The sequence below is a fragment of the Bos indicus x Bos taurus genome, chromosome 9 (genome assembly GCF_003369695.1).
Source record: "Bos indicus x Bos taurus breed Angus x Brahman F1 hybrid chromosome 9, Bos_hybrid_MaternalHap_v2.0, whole genome shotgun sequence".
NCBI lineage: Eukaryota > Metazoa > Chordata > Mammalia > Artiodactyla > Bovidae > Bos > Bos indicus x Bos taurus.
Window position 1 is genome coordinate 24069660 of NC_040084.1, and position 20426 is coordinate 24090085.

A 20426-nucleotide genomic window follows, 5' to 3' on the forward strand; every position below is an offset into this window, starting at 1 on the left:
CTTTATTTATGTCTACGTTTATTTTCCTTCTAGCCACTGTACTGAAACCTGATTTCAAATTTAAGACAACAGTCTTTTATAGAAGTAATTTAGGAATAATAATATCACAGTTTCATAACATAAATATTTTTATTTCATCAGATACATATTTTATGTAAAATATATTCTTATCTGTTCAAAAGATTTGTGATTCTGGGCAGCTGTTTAGTTACTTGAAGTGATGCCTCAAGTTTTAAAGCTTTTTAATAAATTAATATTATGCTATAAAAATATATGTATTTATTTAGAGAAAAAGAGTAAGAACTTTGAGGTCTTTCCTATTGCTTCAGAATTTGACAGTAAGTAGGTGACTCCCTAGAGGAAAGCTTCACATATAGGTAAGCTTTCATTACTTATGAAATGGAAATGTGGGCCTTGTTTCTTGTTTTCTTAGATTTGTTTTGGAAGGGTAGTGGGGCTGTATCATTTTCATTCTAATTGATTAGTGCTAATTTGGCTGTGTGGATCACAGTAAACTGTGGAAAATTCTCAAAGAGATGGGAATACCAGACCACCCGACCTGCCTCTTGAGAAACCTATATGCAGGTCAGGAAGCAACAGTTAGAACTGGACATGGAACAACAAACTGGTTCCAAATAGGAAAAGGAGTACGTCAAGGCTGTATATTGTCACCCTGCTTATTTAACTTATATGCAGAGTACGTCATGAGAAACGCTGGACTGGAAGAAGCACAACTGGAATCAAGATTGCCAGGAGAAATATCAATAACCTCAGATATGCAGATGACACCACCCTTATGGCAGAAAGTGAAGAGGAACTCAGAAGCCTCTTGATGAAAGTGAAAGTGGAGAGTGAAAAAGTTGGCTTAAAACTCAACATTCAGAAAACGAAGATCATGGCATCTGGTCCCATCACTTCATGGGAACTAGATGGGGAAACAGTGGAAACAGTGTCAGACTTTATTTTTTGGGGCTCCAAAATCACTGCTGATGGTGACTGCAGCCATGAAATTAAAAGACGCTTACTCCTTGGAAGGAAACTTATGACCAACCCAAATAGCATATTCAAAAGCAGAGACATTAGTTTGCCAACAGAGGTCCATCTAGTCAAGACTATGGTTTTTCCAGTGGTCATGTATGGATGTGAGAGTTGGACTGTGAAGAAAGCTGAGCGCCAAAGAATTGATGCTTTTGAACTGTGGTGTTGGAGAAGACTCTTGAGAGTCCCTTGGACTGCAAGGAGATCCAGCCAGTCCATCCTAAAGGAGATCAATCCTGGGTGTTCATTGGAAGGACTGATGCTGAAGCTGAAACTCCAGTACTTTGGCCACCTCATGTGAAGAGTTGACTCACTGGAAAAGACCCTGATGCTGGGAAGGATTGAGGGCAGGAGGAGAAGGGGACGACAGAGGATGAGATGGCTGGATGGCATCACCGACTCAATGGACATGAGTTTGGGTAAACTCTGGGAGTTGCTGATGGACAAGGAGGACTGAATATAGTTAGGTGAAGAACGGATACTCTGAAAGTATATAAGATGAGAGTTTCTTAAAGGTAGCCCCCTCTGCCAACATTTTGGCCACAAGACACTGTAGAGAAAAGCTAATCTGAGTTTACTTTTTCCTTTCCTTACTCCCCAGCAAATTAGGATGGTGCTTAATTTTTGTTCTACTTCTGCCTAAAATGTTAAAACTTGGAAAGAACGAAGGCAAGTTAAATATCATAATCCTATGCACTGATTTAGTATCTTCAGGTCCCTTTCTGCCTATAGAAAATTCTCAGACTTCATGATAAAAGTTTACTGGTGAAGAGAGGGGAAAAAAATCAGGTCTCTAATAAAGCTTAATAAAAGGAGGAATTTTGTTCTATTTTCAATTAGAGAATTGAGTTATTTTTGCTTAGTAAATACTTCATTTCTTTGATAAAACTGAAAATTTGTTGAGGGTAAAATTTTTTTTTCCTGAAATAGCTAGTTGATAGAGGGGAGATGACTAATAAGAACTCAGTTAATTTCCACTGAACTGTTACCAATTATATCTTACCAAATGCACATGTGTTTATATACTAGGATCCCAGTCCTATGAATTTCTTGACTATAAAAACCTACATGTAGTGTGTAATTTACTTACTGGGTCTTAAGCACAGAAACTCTTCAACCCACTTTTTATTCTTAGAATGAAACTATTGTCTATTTTAAATAATCCAATAAAGAATCCTGACCTGTTTTAAAAGATTTATCTTAATTGCTAATCTAGTCGTTATGTATATTTCTCAAATTTTGTCTTCAAAAAGCAAAAAGGCTTCCAAACTCATTTTGAAATGATGTACAGTAATTTGATCTATTTCTTTATTTTTCCCACAAACATTGATCACTGAACTTGAATCTGGGGATAGTGAAAGGGGAGATGAAAAAGAAAGAACAGTGTTTGAGGTCGAGATGGATTTTTTATGCACATGGCTGGAGTTGTGAGCTTATGTATGTTGTAGGAAAGGGTCTGCAGGAAGGGAGATGCCGTCCAGGGTCCAAGAGTAGTCTCTTGTCTAACATTTAGAAATGAATTGTTCCAGATGATAAATGTGTTGACAAAAAGTGGCTCCCAGATGAAGAGCAGCAAGGTAAGGGAACCCAGAGCTGCTCTGCCACGTGGCTTGCAGTGTTGGTTTTATGATAATGGAGTTAGTTTCTGGGTTGTCTCTGGCTAATCATTCTGACTCAGGTTCCTTCCTGGTGGCCTGCGCATTGCTCAGCCAAGATGGATTCCAGTGAGAAGGATTCTGGGAGGTTGGCAGGACATATGAATTGGTGTCGCACTCCTTTTGACTTCCCGAGTTCTTTCAGTTGGTGGTAGCTTCCGTGTTCCCTACCAAGGTCTCCTGTTGTAAGATAACTCATGCAAGGGGTTACTGTTGACCCTGGCCAGGGTAGGTGGTTTTGGGCAGTGGTTCTCCTATGTATATAGGCATGAGAATATAAGTTTTGTTTGCTAATTTAATTTGTTTCGAGCTCCATTGCTTGTCATTTCTCAACAACTCCTGAAATTTTTAGTGTAGATTTCCTCTGCTAGCTAAGAGAATCTTGAGAAAACTTGATATTTACATTTAGCAAATAATTTAGAAAGCCTCTAAAATCCTTTATTTTTTCATAGCTATTTCATATTTTAATTAGTAAAAATACTATATTTTTGAACTTCACCTTCCATTTCCAATAGACCTAAGTTTATCAACCTTTATCACTTTATTTCTTCTTCATGTTCATTTAGGTTCATGCTCAAGTCCTGAGAAGTCACCCTATTTTAAATCTTTTCAGTTTCTTTGAAAATGTATTTGTAGATTTGTGCTTTTAGGAGCATACAGTATAAAGGTAGCTCTGATTTTAAGGAGTAGTGTGAAACTAATGGTGGCCATTGTATTCATCCAGAGACATAGGTTTGAACTTTGTTGTAGGGGAAATAAAGGATTAGAAAAATAAAAAAGGTAGGTTGTACATGAGATATGAAGGAGGGGAAGGAGATTGGGAGATTGGGTTTTCTACTCTGGCTTTCTCTGTGGTTGATACTACAGATAGTTAAGGGAAGGAATAAAGTAGTTACAGGTTTTAGTAGATTTAAACTGATTTTGAGAAGCCTGTGGTACATCTAGAGGTGAGGAATATGGAAGTAGATTTTTGTTTGATTTAGGAGTACACAGGCATTTCCAATGGAGATGGAAATGCAGGATTTATTGTCATAAGAATTTTAATAAAAGCTGTAGGCAAACGAATAAAAGAATTTCTACAAGGTAGTAGTAAAAGGTTCAGTTCAGTGCCGTGCAGTGCAGTCGCTCAGTCATGTCCAACTCTGCAACCCCATGAGCTGCAACACGCCAGGCCTCCCTGTCCAACACCAACTCCTGGAGTCCACCCAAACTCATATCCATTGAGTCGGTGATGCCATCCAGCCATCTCATTCTCTGTCGTTCCCTTCTCCTCCTGCCCTCAATCCCTTCCAGCATCAGTCTTTTCCAGTGAGTCAACTCTTCGCATGAGGTGGCCAAAGTACTGGAGTTTCAGCTTTAGCATCAGTCCTTCCAAAGAACACTCAGGACTGATCTCCTTTAGAATGGACCAGTTGGATCTCCTTGCAGTCCAAAAGATTATCAAGAGTCTTCTCCAACATCACAGTTTAAAAGCATCAATTCTTCGGCACTCAGCTTTCTTCACAGTCCAACTCTCACATCCATACATGACCACTGGAAAAACCATAACCTTGACTAGACGCACCTTTGTTGGCAAAGTAATGTCTCTGCTTTTGAATATGCTATCTAGGTTGGTCATAACTTTCCTTCCAAGGAGTAAGCGTCTTTTAATTTCATGGCTGCAGTCACCATCTGCAGTGATTTTGGGGCCCCCAAAAATAAAGTCTGACACTGTTTCCACTCTTTCCCCATCTATTTCCCATGAAGTGATGGGACTGGATGCCATGATCTTCGTTTTCTGAATGTTGAGCTTTAAGCCAACTTTTTCACTCTCCTCTTTCACTTTCATCAAGAGGCTTTTTAGTTCCTCTTCCCTTTCTGCCATAAGGGTGGTGTCATCTGCATATCTGAGGTTATTGATATTTCTCCCGGCCATCTTGATTCCAGCTTGTGCTGGAATAAAAGGTAAATAAATAGAAAAAATGGGTAAAAAAACTTGGAAGAGGCACTTTACAATAGATGATATACAAATAACAAATTAGCATATGAAAATGGAGTTTCACTTCATTAGACATCATAGAAATGCAAAGTAATACCACAATGACTGTATCACTATCTAGAATACCTAAAATGGAAAGAAAGGAAATAAAAAGACATTAGCAAATGATTAATAAGATCATGGAGCAACTGGAATGTTCACTGTGTTTGGATATGAAAACTCTTATTAGCCAATATGTCTTAAAGTGAAACAAATGAACTGGTATGATCATTATGACCAGCCCTTGGAAAATGGCAAATGGCAGTGTGTGTGTGATATGTGTGAGCGTGAGAAGGAGAGAGAGATTGATATGTAGAGTTTGCTGATACTTTTCACCATGAGTAATTTCTGTGGGAAATAAAGCCCACTGGCCCAGACTGAAAGAGGAACTTGGAGACACTAGGTGCAGCTAGAAGAGAGGCTTTATGACGGTCTTGCAAGGTCTGGTGTCTGGTGGGCAGGCATACCCAGTGTCATTAAAACAAGCAGTTTTATCCCCTAGCATGCAAGCCCTTCCCCTGGTTCCTTCTTGGCTGAGTACTGTGTGATGAACAGTCTTCCTGGATGTTGCCTAGGTTTGTTCCCTCTCTCTATATGGGCTTGCCCCTCCCTGACATCTTGTTTCTTCCTTTCCTGTGTACTCATTCCTGTTTTCTGTTTTGAATTCACTAGTAGAATGAGCCTCCATGAAAATCCTAGACATTCCACTCTCCTTTTGTTTGCCCGGACTTTCCAGTTTTATAACCCTTATGGTTACTGTGTCAGTAAGCTGTTAGGCCACTTTGGCTGGTAGTAATTTTTCCACCCAAAGTCAGCACCCTTGAAAATGGACCATTTTAAGTTTTTTTATTTCTTATAATTTCAAGCTACCAGTGGTTTAAAAAAAACAACTTGCAAAATTCTTCACTGTTTAACAATCAGTTTTAGCCAGCTGCTGCCTGATCCACTACTTCTATTTTTAGATATAGCCAACAGAAGTGCATATGTGTTGACCCAAAGACAGATACTAAAATGTTCACAGCAGCTCAACTTGTAATGCCAAAACCCAGAAACAACCCTAATGTCTGTTTACATTGGAATTGATGAATGGTGGTATATTCATATAATGAAATACAACAATGAAAAGAATGGACTATTTAGAATTTCATTACACATAATAATAGTAATAGGTGTCACAAACATAGTTGAAACCAGACAAAAGACGATATACCATATTTTTCAATTTGTATAATGTTCAATAGCAGGCCAACTAATCTTGAGTGTTAGAAGTCAAGATAGTTGTTATCCTTATTTGGAGTCATGACCAAAAAGTGGCACAATGAATGGTGGACCTTATAAGGTTCATGTTCTGTTTCTTGATCTGAGTGCTATTTACTTGAATGTATTTGCCTTGTGAAAATTCATTGAACTGTAACTTATGATTTGTATCATTTCTGAGTGTATTTTTTATGTCAGCAAAAATACTTACAAAAAAGCATTTGAACAAATAGGTGATTACCCGGAGATGAGATATGTAAAATGAGAAGAGTTGACAGAACTTTGGGGGATGCAGAAACCTTACATATGTGTTCCTATTTCTTTCCCTATTTTCCTTGGGACTCCTTCCAGCTGTTTCTGTGAGAGCATTACATAAGATAAGGATAATACCAAGAATACCGCTCTGTTGCATTTCTGCCTAGAGGTTGTTTCCAAAGGGACTTTTGGACTGAATTTTTTCTTAGATTTAGAGTTAGAAGAAGAACTGCCATCATGAAGAAGACTCCCTGAAGGCAGGAGATGGTGCAAACTACAGAACAGCAAGTTTTCTAAACCCTCCTAGTGTGTTGGATCTCAGTAAATGTCCTGTAACTGTGTCATCATCTCCTAGTGATGTACTGAAATCATGTACTTTGGGAATTGTTTGGTTTGAGAAGCTGGGAAAAGGGAAGTAATCCGGTACTTAGAGTGCTTTGAGAAGTAGGGAAGTCCTTTCAGTAAACAGAAAGGTTCCTCGCTAAAGCCTATTAATGTGTTATATTAGAAAAGTGTCTGTTTAGCTAGACTACTGCCTACTTCTCTCTTTTTTCCAGAAATGGCAAGTCTTTTGAAGACATCGCCTAACGCTGTAAAGAAAAGATTGCTGCATCAGATAGGATTGTCACTTTATAATACTTCTCATGGCTTCCATGAAGAAGAAGTGAAAAAAAAACTTGAACAGTTTCCTGGTGGATCCATTGACCTTCAGAAGGAAAACAATGGCATTGGCATTCTTACTCTGAACAATCCAAGCAAAATGAACGCCTTCTCAGGTATAGAGATCTTTGTTATGTTAAAGAATGATACTAAATCTAACCTGCTATCTTGTGATTTTTATTCTTAAACTCTGTAGACAGAATTCTTGAAAGTCATGGTACTCTTTGTAGAACATGTAAAAATGAAAAGCTGTCACATGAACCAGGAATATTTTTAAAATTTATTTATTTTTAATTGGAGGATAACTATGTTGTAATATTGTTTTGGTTTCTGCCATACATCAGTCAGTCATAGGTATACATATGGCCCCTTCCTCCTGAACCCCCCCTTTCACCTCCCACCTGATCCCTTCTATGTTGCCACAGAGCACTGGTTTGAGCTCCCTGCATCATACAGAAAATTCCTACTGGCTATCTGTTTTACATATGGTAGTGTATCTGTTTCCATGCTCCTCTCTAAATCTCCCCCAGCTTCTCCTTCCCTCACCGTGTCCACAAGTCTATTCTCTATGTCTGTGTCTCCATTGCTGCCCTGCAAATAGGTTCATCAGTTCCATTGTTCTAGATTCCATGTATATGTGTTAATATATGATACTTGTTTTTCTCCTTCTGACATAACTTCACTCTGAATATTAGGCTCTAGTTTCATCCACCTCATTAGAACTGAACTGACTCAAATGCATTCCTTTTTATGACTGAGTAATATTTCATCGTATATATGTACCACATCTTCTTTATCCATTCACCTATTGATGGGCATCTAGGTTGCTTCCATGTCCTAGGTCTTGTAATAGTGCTGCAGTGGACATTGGGGTACATGTGTCCTTTTCAGGTTTAGTTTTCTCAGAGTGTATGCCCAGTAGTACAATTGCTGGGTCATATGGTAGTTTTATTCCTAGTTTTTTAAGGAATCTCCATACTATGCCCCATAGTGGCTGTACCAGTTTACATTCCCACCAACAGTGCTAGAGGCTTTCCTTTTCTCCACACCCTCTCTTAACATTTATTTTTTGTAGTTTTTTGATGATGGCCATTCTGACCTGTGTGAGGTGATACCTTGTGATTTTGATTTGCATTTCTCTAATAATGAGCTGTCGACATTGAGCATCTTTTCATATGTTTATTAGCTATCTGTATTCTTTGGAGAAATGTCTGTTTAGGTCTTCTGCTCACTGTTTGACTGAGTTGTTTGTTTTTCTGGTATTGAGCTTCATGAACTGCGTATCTATTAATCCTTTGTTAGTTGTTTCATTAGCTGTTATTTTCTCCCATTCTGAGGGTTGTCTTTTGTTGTCTTTATACCTTGTTTATAGTTTCCTTTGCTATGCAAAAACTTTTAAGTTTTTAAGGTTCCCTTTGTTTGTTTTTATTTCCCTTAATCTAGAAGGTGGGTCATAGAGGATCTTGCTATGGTTTATGCCAAAGAGTATTCTGCCTATGTTTTCCTCTTAAGAGTTCTATAGTTTCTCATCTTATATTTAGTTCTTTAATCCATTGTGAGTTTATCTTTGTGTATGGTGTTAGGAAGTGTTCTAATTTCATTCTTTCATATGTGACTGTCCAGTTTTCCCACCACCACTTATTGAAGAGACTATCTTTTCTTCATTGTATATTCTTGCCTCCTTTGTCAAAGATAAGGTGCCCATAGGTATGTGGGTTTATCTCTGAGCTTTCTATCTTGCTCCATTGGTCTGTATTTCTGTTTTTGTGGCCATACCATACTGTCTTAATGACTATAGCTTTGTAGTATAGTCTGAAGTCAAGAAGGTTGATTCCTCCAGCTCTATACTTTCTCAAGACTGTTTTGGCTACTCAGGGTCTTTTGTGTTTCCATACAAATTGTGAGATTTTTTTTTGTTCTAGTTCTGTGAAAAACGCCATTGGTACTTTGATAGGGATGCATTGAATCTGTAGATTGCTTTGGGTAGTATAGTCATTTTCACAGTATTGACTCTTCAATCCAAAAACATGGTATATCTCTCCATCTGTTTATGTTGTCTTTGATTTTTTTCATCAGTGTCTTACAGTTTTCTGTATACAGCTGTTTTGTCCCCTTTAGGTAGATTTATTCCTAGGTATTTTATTGTTGCAGTGGTAAATAGGATTGATTCCTTAATTTCTCTTTCTGAAGGAATGCAAATAATTTCTGTGTATTGATTGATTTTGAATCCTGTGACTTTACTAAATTCACTGATTGACTCTAGTAATTTTCTGATAATATCTTTGGGATTTTCTATGTATAGTATCATGTCATCTGTAAGCAGTAAGAGTTTTACTACTTCTTTTCTTGGATCCCTTTTATTTCTTTTTCTTCTCTGATTGCTGTGACAAGTACTTCTAGAACTCTGTTGAATAATAGTGGCGAGAGTGGGCACCATTGTCTTGTTTGAACTAGGAACATTTTTACTAATTGTGTGTTTTAATTATTTTTAAATATATGAATACAGATATTGATAAAATTAATCAAATTGAGCTTGATTATGTTTTCCATGGAAATTTTAAGTGCTTAATAACTTCATTTGTGTTCAGCTGTCACTAGGAGACAAAGGGAAGGATATTTCAAAGATTAAAAACTAAAGAGAAAAGCCTAAAATGAAAAAAAAAGTTAGTTTAATTTTTTTGTGAACTAAAATAAGACTGTCATTTTAACCATGTAATTCTAATAATCAGTGAAAGCACTGCACTTGCCTATTTGCTGCCCCTTTTCTAACTCTGAGATACAGGTAAATACCTTGTATTGCTAGGCAACACTCTTGGCATATAAGAATTTTACATTTAAGAGACCTCAACGTCCAGGACCTGGATAATTTGTAATTTTTTGCCAAAGCTCAAATTTGAGTTATTCTACCATGATGTAATACAGAAGGCAATGAATAACCTTGCTGACTACCCAGCACTCATGTTTCAAGGTGATTTTGGCAGTCTCTGTTTATCAGTTATATGCTTCATGGAGGGAGGGGGTTGTGAATTATATTTTGTAGTAGCATTTGAAATATTGGGTTCAAAAATATCCCAATAAAGTTTTATGTGTCTTTACATAATCATAACTATAGACATAATTCGATAGACTGTAAACTTTGTAAATTATCAATGATGTCTTTCAACACAAGATGACTTTTCTTTACACTCAGCAGAATTCAGAGATATCTCTTGCTATTAATGTTAACGAATAGAAATATAATGCAGGATACAAGTGTCAGCTATATATATCATTTAAAATTTTCTGGTAGCCCTATTTTTAAAAGGAAAAAGAAGGGTTAATTTTAATAACATTGTGTTTAATCAGTGTATTTCAGAATATTGCAACTTGTGATTGATATTAAAAGTATCAATGAGATATTTTCCTCTTTTTCATACCAAGTCTTTGAAATCTGCTATGTATTTTACACTACTGTTAGTGAAGTGAGTCTGGCTGCTTGCTACTCAAAAATCAGCATTCAAAACAAGTGTTATTAGGAAAGAAAGTTGCTTTTAGTCAGAATGCTGGCAATTTGGGGAGATGGTGGACTCAGTGTCCCACAAAAACCACCTCTGAAGATTCTGCTCAGCCATGAAAGTTTTAAGGGAAAAAGGGGACATAATCTCAGTCACCGGGATAAGGTGTCTGAGTCATTGCCATCCCCCACTGTGTGCTGGCTTGTTGACTTCTTGTAATTTTTCTTTAGATGCTCTCGTTCACACAGTTTGCACGGATTTGTTCTTGAGATTTCTGAAGAAGAAGCTAGGGAAGAGATCTAGTCCTTTGTTAACTTATTCTTCGTCTCTACTTATCTGATCTATGGAAAGAACCAACATGTTAGGCAATGTATTGTGTCATCCAGAGATCTGATAGTTGTGCCTAAGGCCAGAGATGAGTAGAGGATGGGATTGCCTGGCCTAAGGTTAGTGACAAGACAGGGGCTTCCTGTCGAGAGCTCTTTCCTGCCAAAAACTGTTTACACTACTGCACATCTCAGTTTAGACTAGCCATATTTCAGGTGCTCAGTGACTTCATGTGGGTGGTGGCTACTTCATTGGACAGTGCAGCTCCATACCTTCAGTTGGTTCAGAGAATAAAAGGCAACTTTTATATGAGCCTAGAAAAAAATAAAATTAGAAAGGTAAGACTGTTCTAGAGATTTTAGACTAGCTAGCTACTAATTTTAACTAACTACTGAATAGCTATACTTTATGATTTATATCAGTAAAGCTTTTTATTCAAATGGAAACAAGTATTAATTTGATGCCTAGTGTTTAAAACTAATACAAGCAGAGCTACTTTGATTAGAGTGATGGGGTTGGTTTGGGTTGAGAGATGATGAATGAGCCCCACACTCAGAACTCTCAGGTCTTTGCCTGAAGATCACCCAAGCAGATACTCTTCATGGTCCATTTCATCTCATGTTTATTTCACAGAGTCAATAAGATTAGTTTAACTACTGGTATAGGTTTCTCATACTCAGTGCCAGCTTTTTTTCCCTACCTAACCACATATTTATGTGGTGTCTTAATTAAGGGGGAGATAAAGAGAGATCACTAACAAATTGTAAATTTTTAAAGCAGAGAGACTGTCATGCTTATCTTCTTCGTATATACTCAGTACCAACATTATAGGCATTTGATAGACATTCAGTATTTGTAAAATTTGTGATCTAAGAGTCTTGTTTGACACCTTACAGTTACTAAATTATTTCTATTTGTCCAATATTTTATGTGTATGTGATTCCCCCTCCCCTCTCCGGCAGGTGTTATGATGCTACAACTTCTGGAAAAAGTGATTGAATTGGAAAATTGGACAGAGGGGAAAGGCCTCATCATCCGTGGGGCAAAAAATACTTTTTCCTCAGGATCTGATCTGAATGCTGTGAAAGCACTAGGAACTCCAGAGGCAAGTATTGTATGAATTATGCAGTAGATTCTACACGTTTGTCAGCCATCTATGGCTAAGATATTTATATTCTACTTATATGGTTATTATGATGACAGCTATTCTCTAATAGCTTTCCAAAGATCAGAGTTTTTGTTTTTGCATCTTAAAGATTAGCTTGTAATAGTGTGAAGTGATGGGGAAAAAATGAAGGACAGGAAGGTTAGCAATAAAACGTCCACTATTAAAACCAGCAAGGATGTGAAGCCCTATAGCATCTCATGATATGGAGTTTTGCATGAGGTACATATATAAAATACCTAGCATGGCTTTGGCACTTGATAGGCTCCAACAAACGCTGGGAGTTGAAACATTTGCTTTTGAATTATGGTGACAGAAAAGCAGTCTGAATCATCTCTCAGTATTTGTCCTCCATGGAAGCTGTTTTTCTTGAATTCACCCCTCCACTAACATCCCCTAGGCAGGAAAAAAAAAAAAAAAGCAGATGAGAGAGAGAGGAAAAAGGGAGAAAAATGTATCTGTTACCATTTAATGATAGATGTGAACTGTATGTAGGTAATAATGTTTTAATGTTATTGGACAGCTCTGGCAGCACTCTATGTAGTATAAGGATTTCAAGTTGCATAATATCTATGAGGAAAGATCTCTCTTTCATAGTATCTCTTTCTTTCACAGTATCTCTTTCTCTTTCACAGTATCTCATAACCCTGAGAAATCACTCTGAGGCTGTGAAGGGGAGCCAAGATATATGGGTGTGTTTGCAACAAAGGGCAAGTAGTCAGGAAATTATTGTTAATTAAAGAAAGCCAGACATTGAAGTTAAGGAATTCAGCACTTTTCTGTGTATGGGTAGATTCAAGAGTCTGGGCTCACTGAAATTGTTTCCTTTGGTATGTACCTCAGCTGTAGGGGCCAGTATCCTGTTTTCTCATCCTGAGTTCCCTCAAGCTGCACTGTTGGGAGTGGCTACAGTCTAATGACTGCTCGATGGGGGTGCATTCCTTGTTTCAGTTCTAAGCTCCCTTAGGGTTCACCATCAGGGTTGACTGTGATCGCTGATGACTGCTTCATCCTTTGTTTACCTATAGGATAGGCAGTATTTTATTTTTCAGACTAATGTGTTGAAACCCTCCTGTACTCAGAATCGACAATCATCAGCATTGTATTTGCTTATCTATCGGTAGTTTTTTTCTTTTTTTCTTTAGGACCTGGTCTCAAGAGGTTGGTTTCATTTTGATACCCTTTTTTTAATGAGCAGGGAAAAAAGCTCTCATTGTTCCTAGTGAAAGAAAGTGAAAGTCACTCAATCATGTCCGACTCTTTGCCACCCCTATGGACTATACAGTCCATGGAATTCTCCAGGTCAGAATACTGGAGTGGGTAGCTGTCCCCTTCTCCAGGGGATCTTCCCAACCCAGGAATTGAACCCAGGTCTCTCGCATTGCGGGTGGATTCTTTACCATCTGGGCTACCAGGGAAGTCCCTAATTGTTCCTATTAGACAGTTAATCCTTCATTAAGATGGTCCAAGCAGAGAGATGAATTAGCCCTAAAAAGCATTAGCCTTGAAAAGTTTTGGAACAGAAAAAAAGAATAAAAGAGGAAAAAAATCTAGTGCAATATTAACCCATTTCTAAGATGTGACTTGATGCTGCAGATATTCTGCAGACTCTGAGAAGTCTTTTTTCAGAGGACAGAAATAATAAGAGTCCAGTTGAAGCTTTAAGATAGGGGGAAATAAAAACCTTCTTACTCTGCAGTGAATGGGTTTGATGCCTCGAGGAAAAGTTTGGCCTTTTAGAAACCTGTATATTTCTCTATGTTCCTTGAAGATAGTATCCTCCTTTGTTCAGTGACTTCCCTTGTTAAGTTTCTGGCCAGTCTGTTGCCCCCTATTTCTCTGTGGCCTAAATTTTCGCAGTTCTTGTCAAAGAGCCTCAAAGTTCTTGTCTAACTTCTTTGCTTTTGCTGTGCTTATTGTACAGTTCCATTGTAACCTTATTGATTTGTAGACAAGCTGTTATAAATTTCTCAAAACACTTCTGTGTATTTTGAGGAAATTAGTAAATTCATACAACAGGCACTTAGGGAAAAAAAGGAAGGCCCATTTATGGTTCTCTTACTGGAAGGGGGACCGCTTCCAGGGCCCAAGAGTGGGCTCCTGTCTAACACTTGGAAATGAATTGTCCAGGGAGACACATACTGACAAAGCAAAATGCTTTATTGGGAAGGGATGCCCAGGCAGAGAACAGCAGGGTAAAGGAACCCAGGAGAACTGCTCTGCCACATGGCTCTTGGTCTCAGGTTTTATTGTAACTGGGAGTTAGCTTTCCAGGTTATCTCCGGCCAGTCATCTTGCTTATATCCATATTTGGTCCGATTCCTAGCAGCACATACATCTCTCAGTCTCAATGGTGTCCAGCAAAAGGATTTCTGGGAGGTTGGCAGAATATATTATGGGCTGGCATCTCCTCCCTCCTTTTGGCTCTTCCCAAATTCTTCCCAGCTGTATCATACTGGATTTACTACTCATTGATTGCCTTTATTTTGTGAAACAACGTAGTTCTCCATCTCAAATTCATCTGAGTCAGTTAACTTCAACAAGCACATACTATATGCAGAACGTTGATTACACTGCTAGCTTCTGAGGATAAAGAATGCGTTTTGTCAGCCTCAAATTATCTAGCAAATGCCATCTCCTCTTCTCCTCTGTAAAGCCTCCTCAACTACTCCAACCCAGTGAATCGTTTCTTATTTGCCACTATTCTCAGCTTGTTTAAGCATTTCTCAGAATACTTAATGTGTACCTTGATGCATGATGCATTTCTTTTTTCTCACAAGACTTTTGAAGACTGGGAACCAAGGCCACATTCTACTGATCATGTTCCCTATCTTTATCTTGTATAGATGATGTGACTAATAATAAATCTAAACACAATGTATACAATCTATAAATTCTCTAGTTAAGTTAGAAAAAGGAAAATACTACAGAAACACAAAAGGAAAAAGTTGTTACTCTGGGATTTAGAAAATCTTGTTGAAAAAATGTTTGATTCAGGCATTCCTTGAAATAGGTAGAGACAAGGACCAGCTGTTCCAAATAGTGGGAATGACGTGAGCCAAGACATAGAACAACAATAAATGTAAGGTGTTAAAGGAATGGCAAATAGCTTGTTGCAGAAGAAGTTAGGATGCTTTACTGAAGGGTACAGTAGTCAATAAAGTTGGTAAAATAGTTTGGGATCAATCCTTCCCAAGGAATTCTGACCTTATTTTATTGGTGATATGAAATTATCCTGTAAGAAGGTTTTTCAGGCAGGATGCAAGATACATTACAGAGGAAAGAGAAATTAAATACAGAGAGGCCAGTTAGGAAACAAGGCTGTTACAATAATCTAACCATGAGTAACACAAGTTCAAACTTGTGAAAATAGAAGACAAAGGGATTTAAATTAGGAATATTTCAAAAGAAGGATTGAGGGGACATGCTTGGTAACTCAGCAAACACAAGAAAACTGAAATGGAGGAGTTAAAGATAATGCCAAGAATTCTGAACCTCTTGGACTAGAGAAACCGTTCCTGTTAATTCAGAACTCTGTGATCTATTACAAAGCATCTAGGTACATTTTCATCTTTCTAACCATTCTTTAAATCAAATGGAACAAGTCTTTAAAATTTTTCGTTCCTTCCTTATTGTGTAAGAAAACTGAAGTTCATTGTTATGACTTGCTCAAGTTTATGTTTTTATTATGTGGTGATACTCGTGTTAAAAGTAAGCTTTTTCATAACTAGTTGGTTTTGTCATGCCAAATTTGAAATGTTGGCAGAATGTGAAATTTCTTAGCAGGTTTTGGGACTCTTAAAGGAAACACTAGTTGAAGCAATGGGAATGGATGACACTTCCAAGGAAGAAATTATAGATAAGGTAGAGAAAGAGAATCATGGATTGGATTTTTGGTAACATGTATTTAGCTGAATAAAAAAGAGACAAGAAAACTAGAATATAGTAATCAAAGAAATAGGAAGAGAATTGGGAGTTGAAGTGTCGCTAGAAACGGAGACTATCAAAATGAAAAAATTGATCAAAGGAAGATGCTACGTATGTTATAGGGATACAGAAGGAGATGAGAATAAGGAAAAGCTATTTAATTTAACAAATAAGAGATTGTTAGAAACCTTTGAGGACAGTTTTTTGAGAGAAGGCTGAAGACCCCATTATACTTGGTTTAAGAAAGTATATGAGGGTAAAAAGAAGAGGCAATGAGTTTATACTACTATTAAGAAATTTGTTTTTTATATGTTTATATTCATAGGGGATCAGAGTTTGGGATAATAGGTGGGTATGTCTTATGCCTTGTCCTTCCAAATTACCCTGAGTAGATCTCTACACTTTTCTGAGACCTGACTCTTACACCTAAGTCCATAGTAATACCTCATACAAAGCTGAATTCAAAAAACCCTTGAAGATCAACACAATAAATACACTATAATTTGCATTTCAGACAGCTTCAAAGAGTTTTTAAATGAAAACCTCATTTTAAAAATTTCATTATTTTTGGCTCTACTTTCTAAATCCTAAAAGTGTTTTTCTTTTTAAATTTCTTATGTAAAACATTTACATTGTATCTTTGTGTTTATTCTTAAAGGATGGAATGGCCGTATGCATGTTCATGCAAAACACCTTAACACGATTTATGAGGTAATGTATCTTTGTTTTTAAAACATGATTTCTATGCTTTCTTCTCTGTAACCACCCTCTGTGTTTTTTCAGTCTTCTAACTTTATTGAGGCTTTCCGTGGCTAAGTCAAAGATCTCTCTTGGTAAATGTCACATGGTACTTGAAAATACATGGGTTATTTTCAAATATCTTTTGATACTGATTTTTAGCATCATTCCACAGTGGTAAGAGAACAGACTCTGATTTTGATACCTTTAGACCATGAAATTTTTGCATCTTGTTTTATGTCCCTGGATATGTTCCAGGGCCTCCTAGTTTATAGTCTATGAGAACTTGAATAGAATTTGTATCCTCCTATTGTATGAAAATTGTATAAATCTTAATTATGTTGAATTGGTTCATGGTACCTTTCAGGTCTACTGTATCCTTCTACTTTTTTGTATGTTCAGTCCATTAATTTTTGAGAGTTTGATATTGAAACTCCAACTAAAAATCTTTATTAAAAAAATAATTGTAATATATAGTGGAACTGTATGTAACTTTGTTCTGTATTTTCCAAGTCTCCTATAAATGTGTTATATTTTCATAATTTAAAAAATAAAAAAGGCAATAATTAAAAAAAGAACACAATTTCTAAAAAAAACCCAAATAACTCTTTATTAGTCTATGCTTTGCACTAGTTAAAAAATAGTCACTGATACTCTATTCATATTTAGAATATATGAATCCAATATTCATATATTCTGGTTCATATTTATTCTAATGATGAACTGTTTATTTTTGCCATCAAGGACAGTCATATAATTAGGTGTTAGTGAAGTACATACAAATATTTAAAAAATAAGAGCCTTGAGAGGTAAAAAGAGTTTAAGACTTAGCTCTTTTCCCTAAAGAGTTTGTATTTAGTTATAAGCTGGCTATATTTAAGTATAGTTAAATACTGATACTAGAGCAGAAAAGATGCATAAAGATAACCTAATATTCAAAATTAGTAGAATGTATAGGAGAAGGCAATGGCACCCCACTCCAGTACTCTTGCCTGGAAGATCCCATGGATGGAGGAGCCTGTTAGGCTGCAGTCCATGGGGTCGCGAAGAGTCGTACCGGACTGCGAGATTTCACTTTCACTTTTCACTTTCATGCGTTGGAGAAGGCAATGGCAACCCACTCCAGTGTTCTTGCCTGGAGAGTCCCAGGGACGGGGGTGCCTGGTGGGCTGCCGTCTATGGGGTCGCGCAGAGTTGGACACGACTGAAGCGACTTGGCAGCAGCATAGTAAAGTGGTCTGTATCCACAAGGAGAGAGAAGAAGAGTTACCAGTTGGAGAAAGCTTTTACATATGTCTGAGAAAGATGGATTCACTTTGCACCTAGAAGAGGAAGAAAAGGGAAAAAATTTGGGTCCTGTCATTATGCATTTGGGGTTACAAACTATGACATGATTGGGGTGATTAGCTTTCTACTTCCATATTCTGAATGTAAAAAAAGTTAAAATTCGGGGAAACTAAGGAAATTCATACTTGTTTAGCACACTTATTTATTGGACATGAATGTATTTTTGTTACTCTTTATATATGAGAGTCTAGAAAGAGTGATCTTCATTGTATTAGTTCCTATTCATCACATTTGACCTTTTCTTAAGTAAATCTTAGAAGTTTTTTTCTTTAGATAATCCTTTTTATTTGGAAGCAGTGTGTGTTAAGAAATGTGTAATTTCTTAAGACCTGTATCTTTTCATTTTGGTTAGACCTACAAAAAAATTTATATTTTTGAAACACTTTAAATTCACCTTTTAATACACAGTTCTGCAAACTGTGTCTTTGCAAACATGTCTTTTCATGTCTTTGCAAACATGAAAGGTGAAGACTATTTTTACTTCAGAACCATTCTTTTATGTAGGATCAGTCTCTGGGTCATTTCAATGAGGAATGAAAAGATTTTTGGTAGGAACCTTCCATACCACATTTCTTCCTTTTTGATACAGCCTTAATTTTCCCATCTATAATTTGATATCAACAAAAATGGACTAAGACTATAGCACACCGAATAATTCCCAATTGTCAGGTGCTTAGAAATTCCAGGAGCTCTCTACAAGCTTGTTAGTCAGTCACTCAGTCATGTCTAACTGTTTGGACCCCATGAACTATACCCCACCAGGCTTCTCTGTCCATGGAATTCTCCAGGCAAGAATACTGGAGTGGGTGCCATTCCTTCTCCAGAGGATTGTCCCGACGCAGGGATCAAACCTGGGTCTGCTGCATTGCAGGCACATTCTTTACCATGTGAGCCACCAGGGAAGCCTGTATACAGGCTTACCTCGGAGATATTGCAGGTTGGGTACCACACCACCACAACAAAATGGTAGCAAAATAAAGCAAGTCACAGAATTTTTTGGTTTCCCAGTGCATATGAAAGTTAATTTATACTCTACTGTAGTCTGTTAAGTATGTGATAGCATTATGTCTTTAAAAATGTACGTATTAATTTAGAAACACTTTATTGCTGAAAAATGCCAATCATCATCTGAACCTTCAGTGAATCTTAGTCTCTTTGTTGGTGCAGGGTCAGTATTGATGGCTGCTAACTGATCAAGGTGGTAGTCACTGAAGGTTGGGGTAGCTGTGGAAATTTCTTGAAATAAGACAACAGTGAAGTTTTCAGCTTCATTTGACTCTTTCTTTCATGAACAATTTCTCTGTAACATCCAGTGCTGTTTGACAGCATTTTTACCCACAGAGGAACTTCTTTCAAAATTGGAGTCAATCCTCTCAAACCCTGTGGCAGCTTTATCAAATACGTTTATTTAATATTTAAAATCTTTTGTTGTCATTCCAATAGTCATCACAACATCTTCACCAGGAATAGATTCCATCTCAAGAAACCACTCTCTTTGCTCATCCATGAGAAGCAACTCCTCATCTGTTAAAGTTTATCATGAGATTGCAGCAAAATCAGTCACAGTTTCAAGCTCCACTTCTTATTCTCTTGCTGTTTCCACCACATCTGCAGTTACTTTCTCTTTCTCTAATGTCTTGAACCCCTCAAAGTCATCCAAGAGGTTTGGAATCAGCTTCTTCCAAACTCCTGTTAATGATGTTTTGAGTTCTTCCGATTAATCACAGATGTTTTTAATAGTGTCACCAGGCTCCTCTGCCCATGGAATTTTGCAGGCAAGAATACTGGTGTTGGTTGCCATTTCTTCCTCCAGGGGATCTTCCCGACCCAGGGATCGAACTCCAGTCTCCTGGGTCTCCTGCATCACAGGCAGATTCTTCATCTGCTAAGCCATTGGAGAAGCCCCAACAGCATCTCAAATGGTGAATCCTTTCCAGAAGGTTTTCAATTTACTTTGCCCAGATCCATCAGAAGAATCACTCTCTGTGGAAGCTAAAGACTAATGAATTATATTTCTTAAATAATGAGACTTGAAAGTTAAAATTACTACTTGATCCACAGGCTGCAGAATGGATGTTGTATTAGCAGGCATGAAAAACAGCTTTTATTTCACTGTACACCTTCATTGGAGCTCTTGGGTGATCAGGTGCATTTCATTGTCAATGGGCAGTAATAGTTTGCAAGAAATCTATTTTTTCTGAGCAGTAAATCAGCAGTGGACTTAAAATATTCAGTAAACTACGTTGTAAACCAATGTGCTCACCCAGCCTTTGTTGTTCTATTTATATAACACTGAGTAGATTGAGCATAATTCCTAAGAGCCCTAGGATTTTCAGAGTGGTAAATGAGCATTGAGTTTCAACTAGTAACAGGCTGCCCCTAAAACGAGAGTTAGCCTGCCCTTTGAAGCTTTGAAGCCAGGCATTGATGTCTCTCTAGCTGTGAATGTCCTAGATGGCATCTTCTTCTAATATAAGGTTGTTTTGTCTGCGTCCTCACCTTCATGAATTATGTTAGATCTTCAGGATAACTTGCTGCAGCTGGCA

General features: G+C 37.3%; 1 protein-coding gene across 4 annotated transcripts in view; it reads left to right on the forward strand.

The window, feature by feature from the left end:
* The window catches only part of ECHDC1 (ethylmalonyl-CoA decarboxylase 1), a 53443-nt gene that overhangs the window by 15002 nt on the left and 18015 nt on the right, over positions 1–20426 (forward strand). For all 4 annotated transcript variants that reach the window (XM_027551047.1, XM_027551049.1, XM_027551048.1 and 1 more), the window contains exons 2-4: positions 6780–6998; positions 11666–11808; positions 16454–16506. In XM_027551047.1, coding sequence (XP_027406848.1) covers positions 6780–6998; positions 11666–11808; positions 16454–16506 — 415 coding nt within the window. The remainder of the gene's footprint in view (positions 1–6779; positions 6999–11665; positions 11809–16453; positions 16507–20426) is intronic.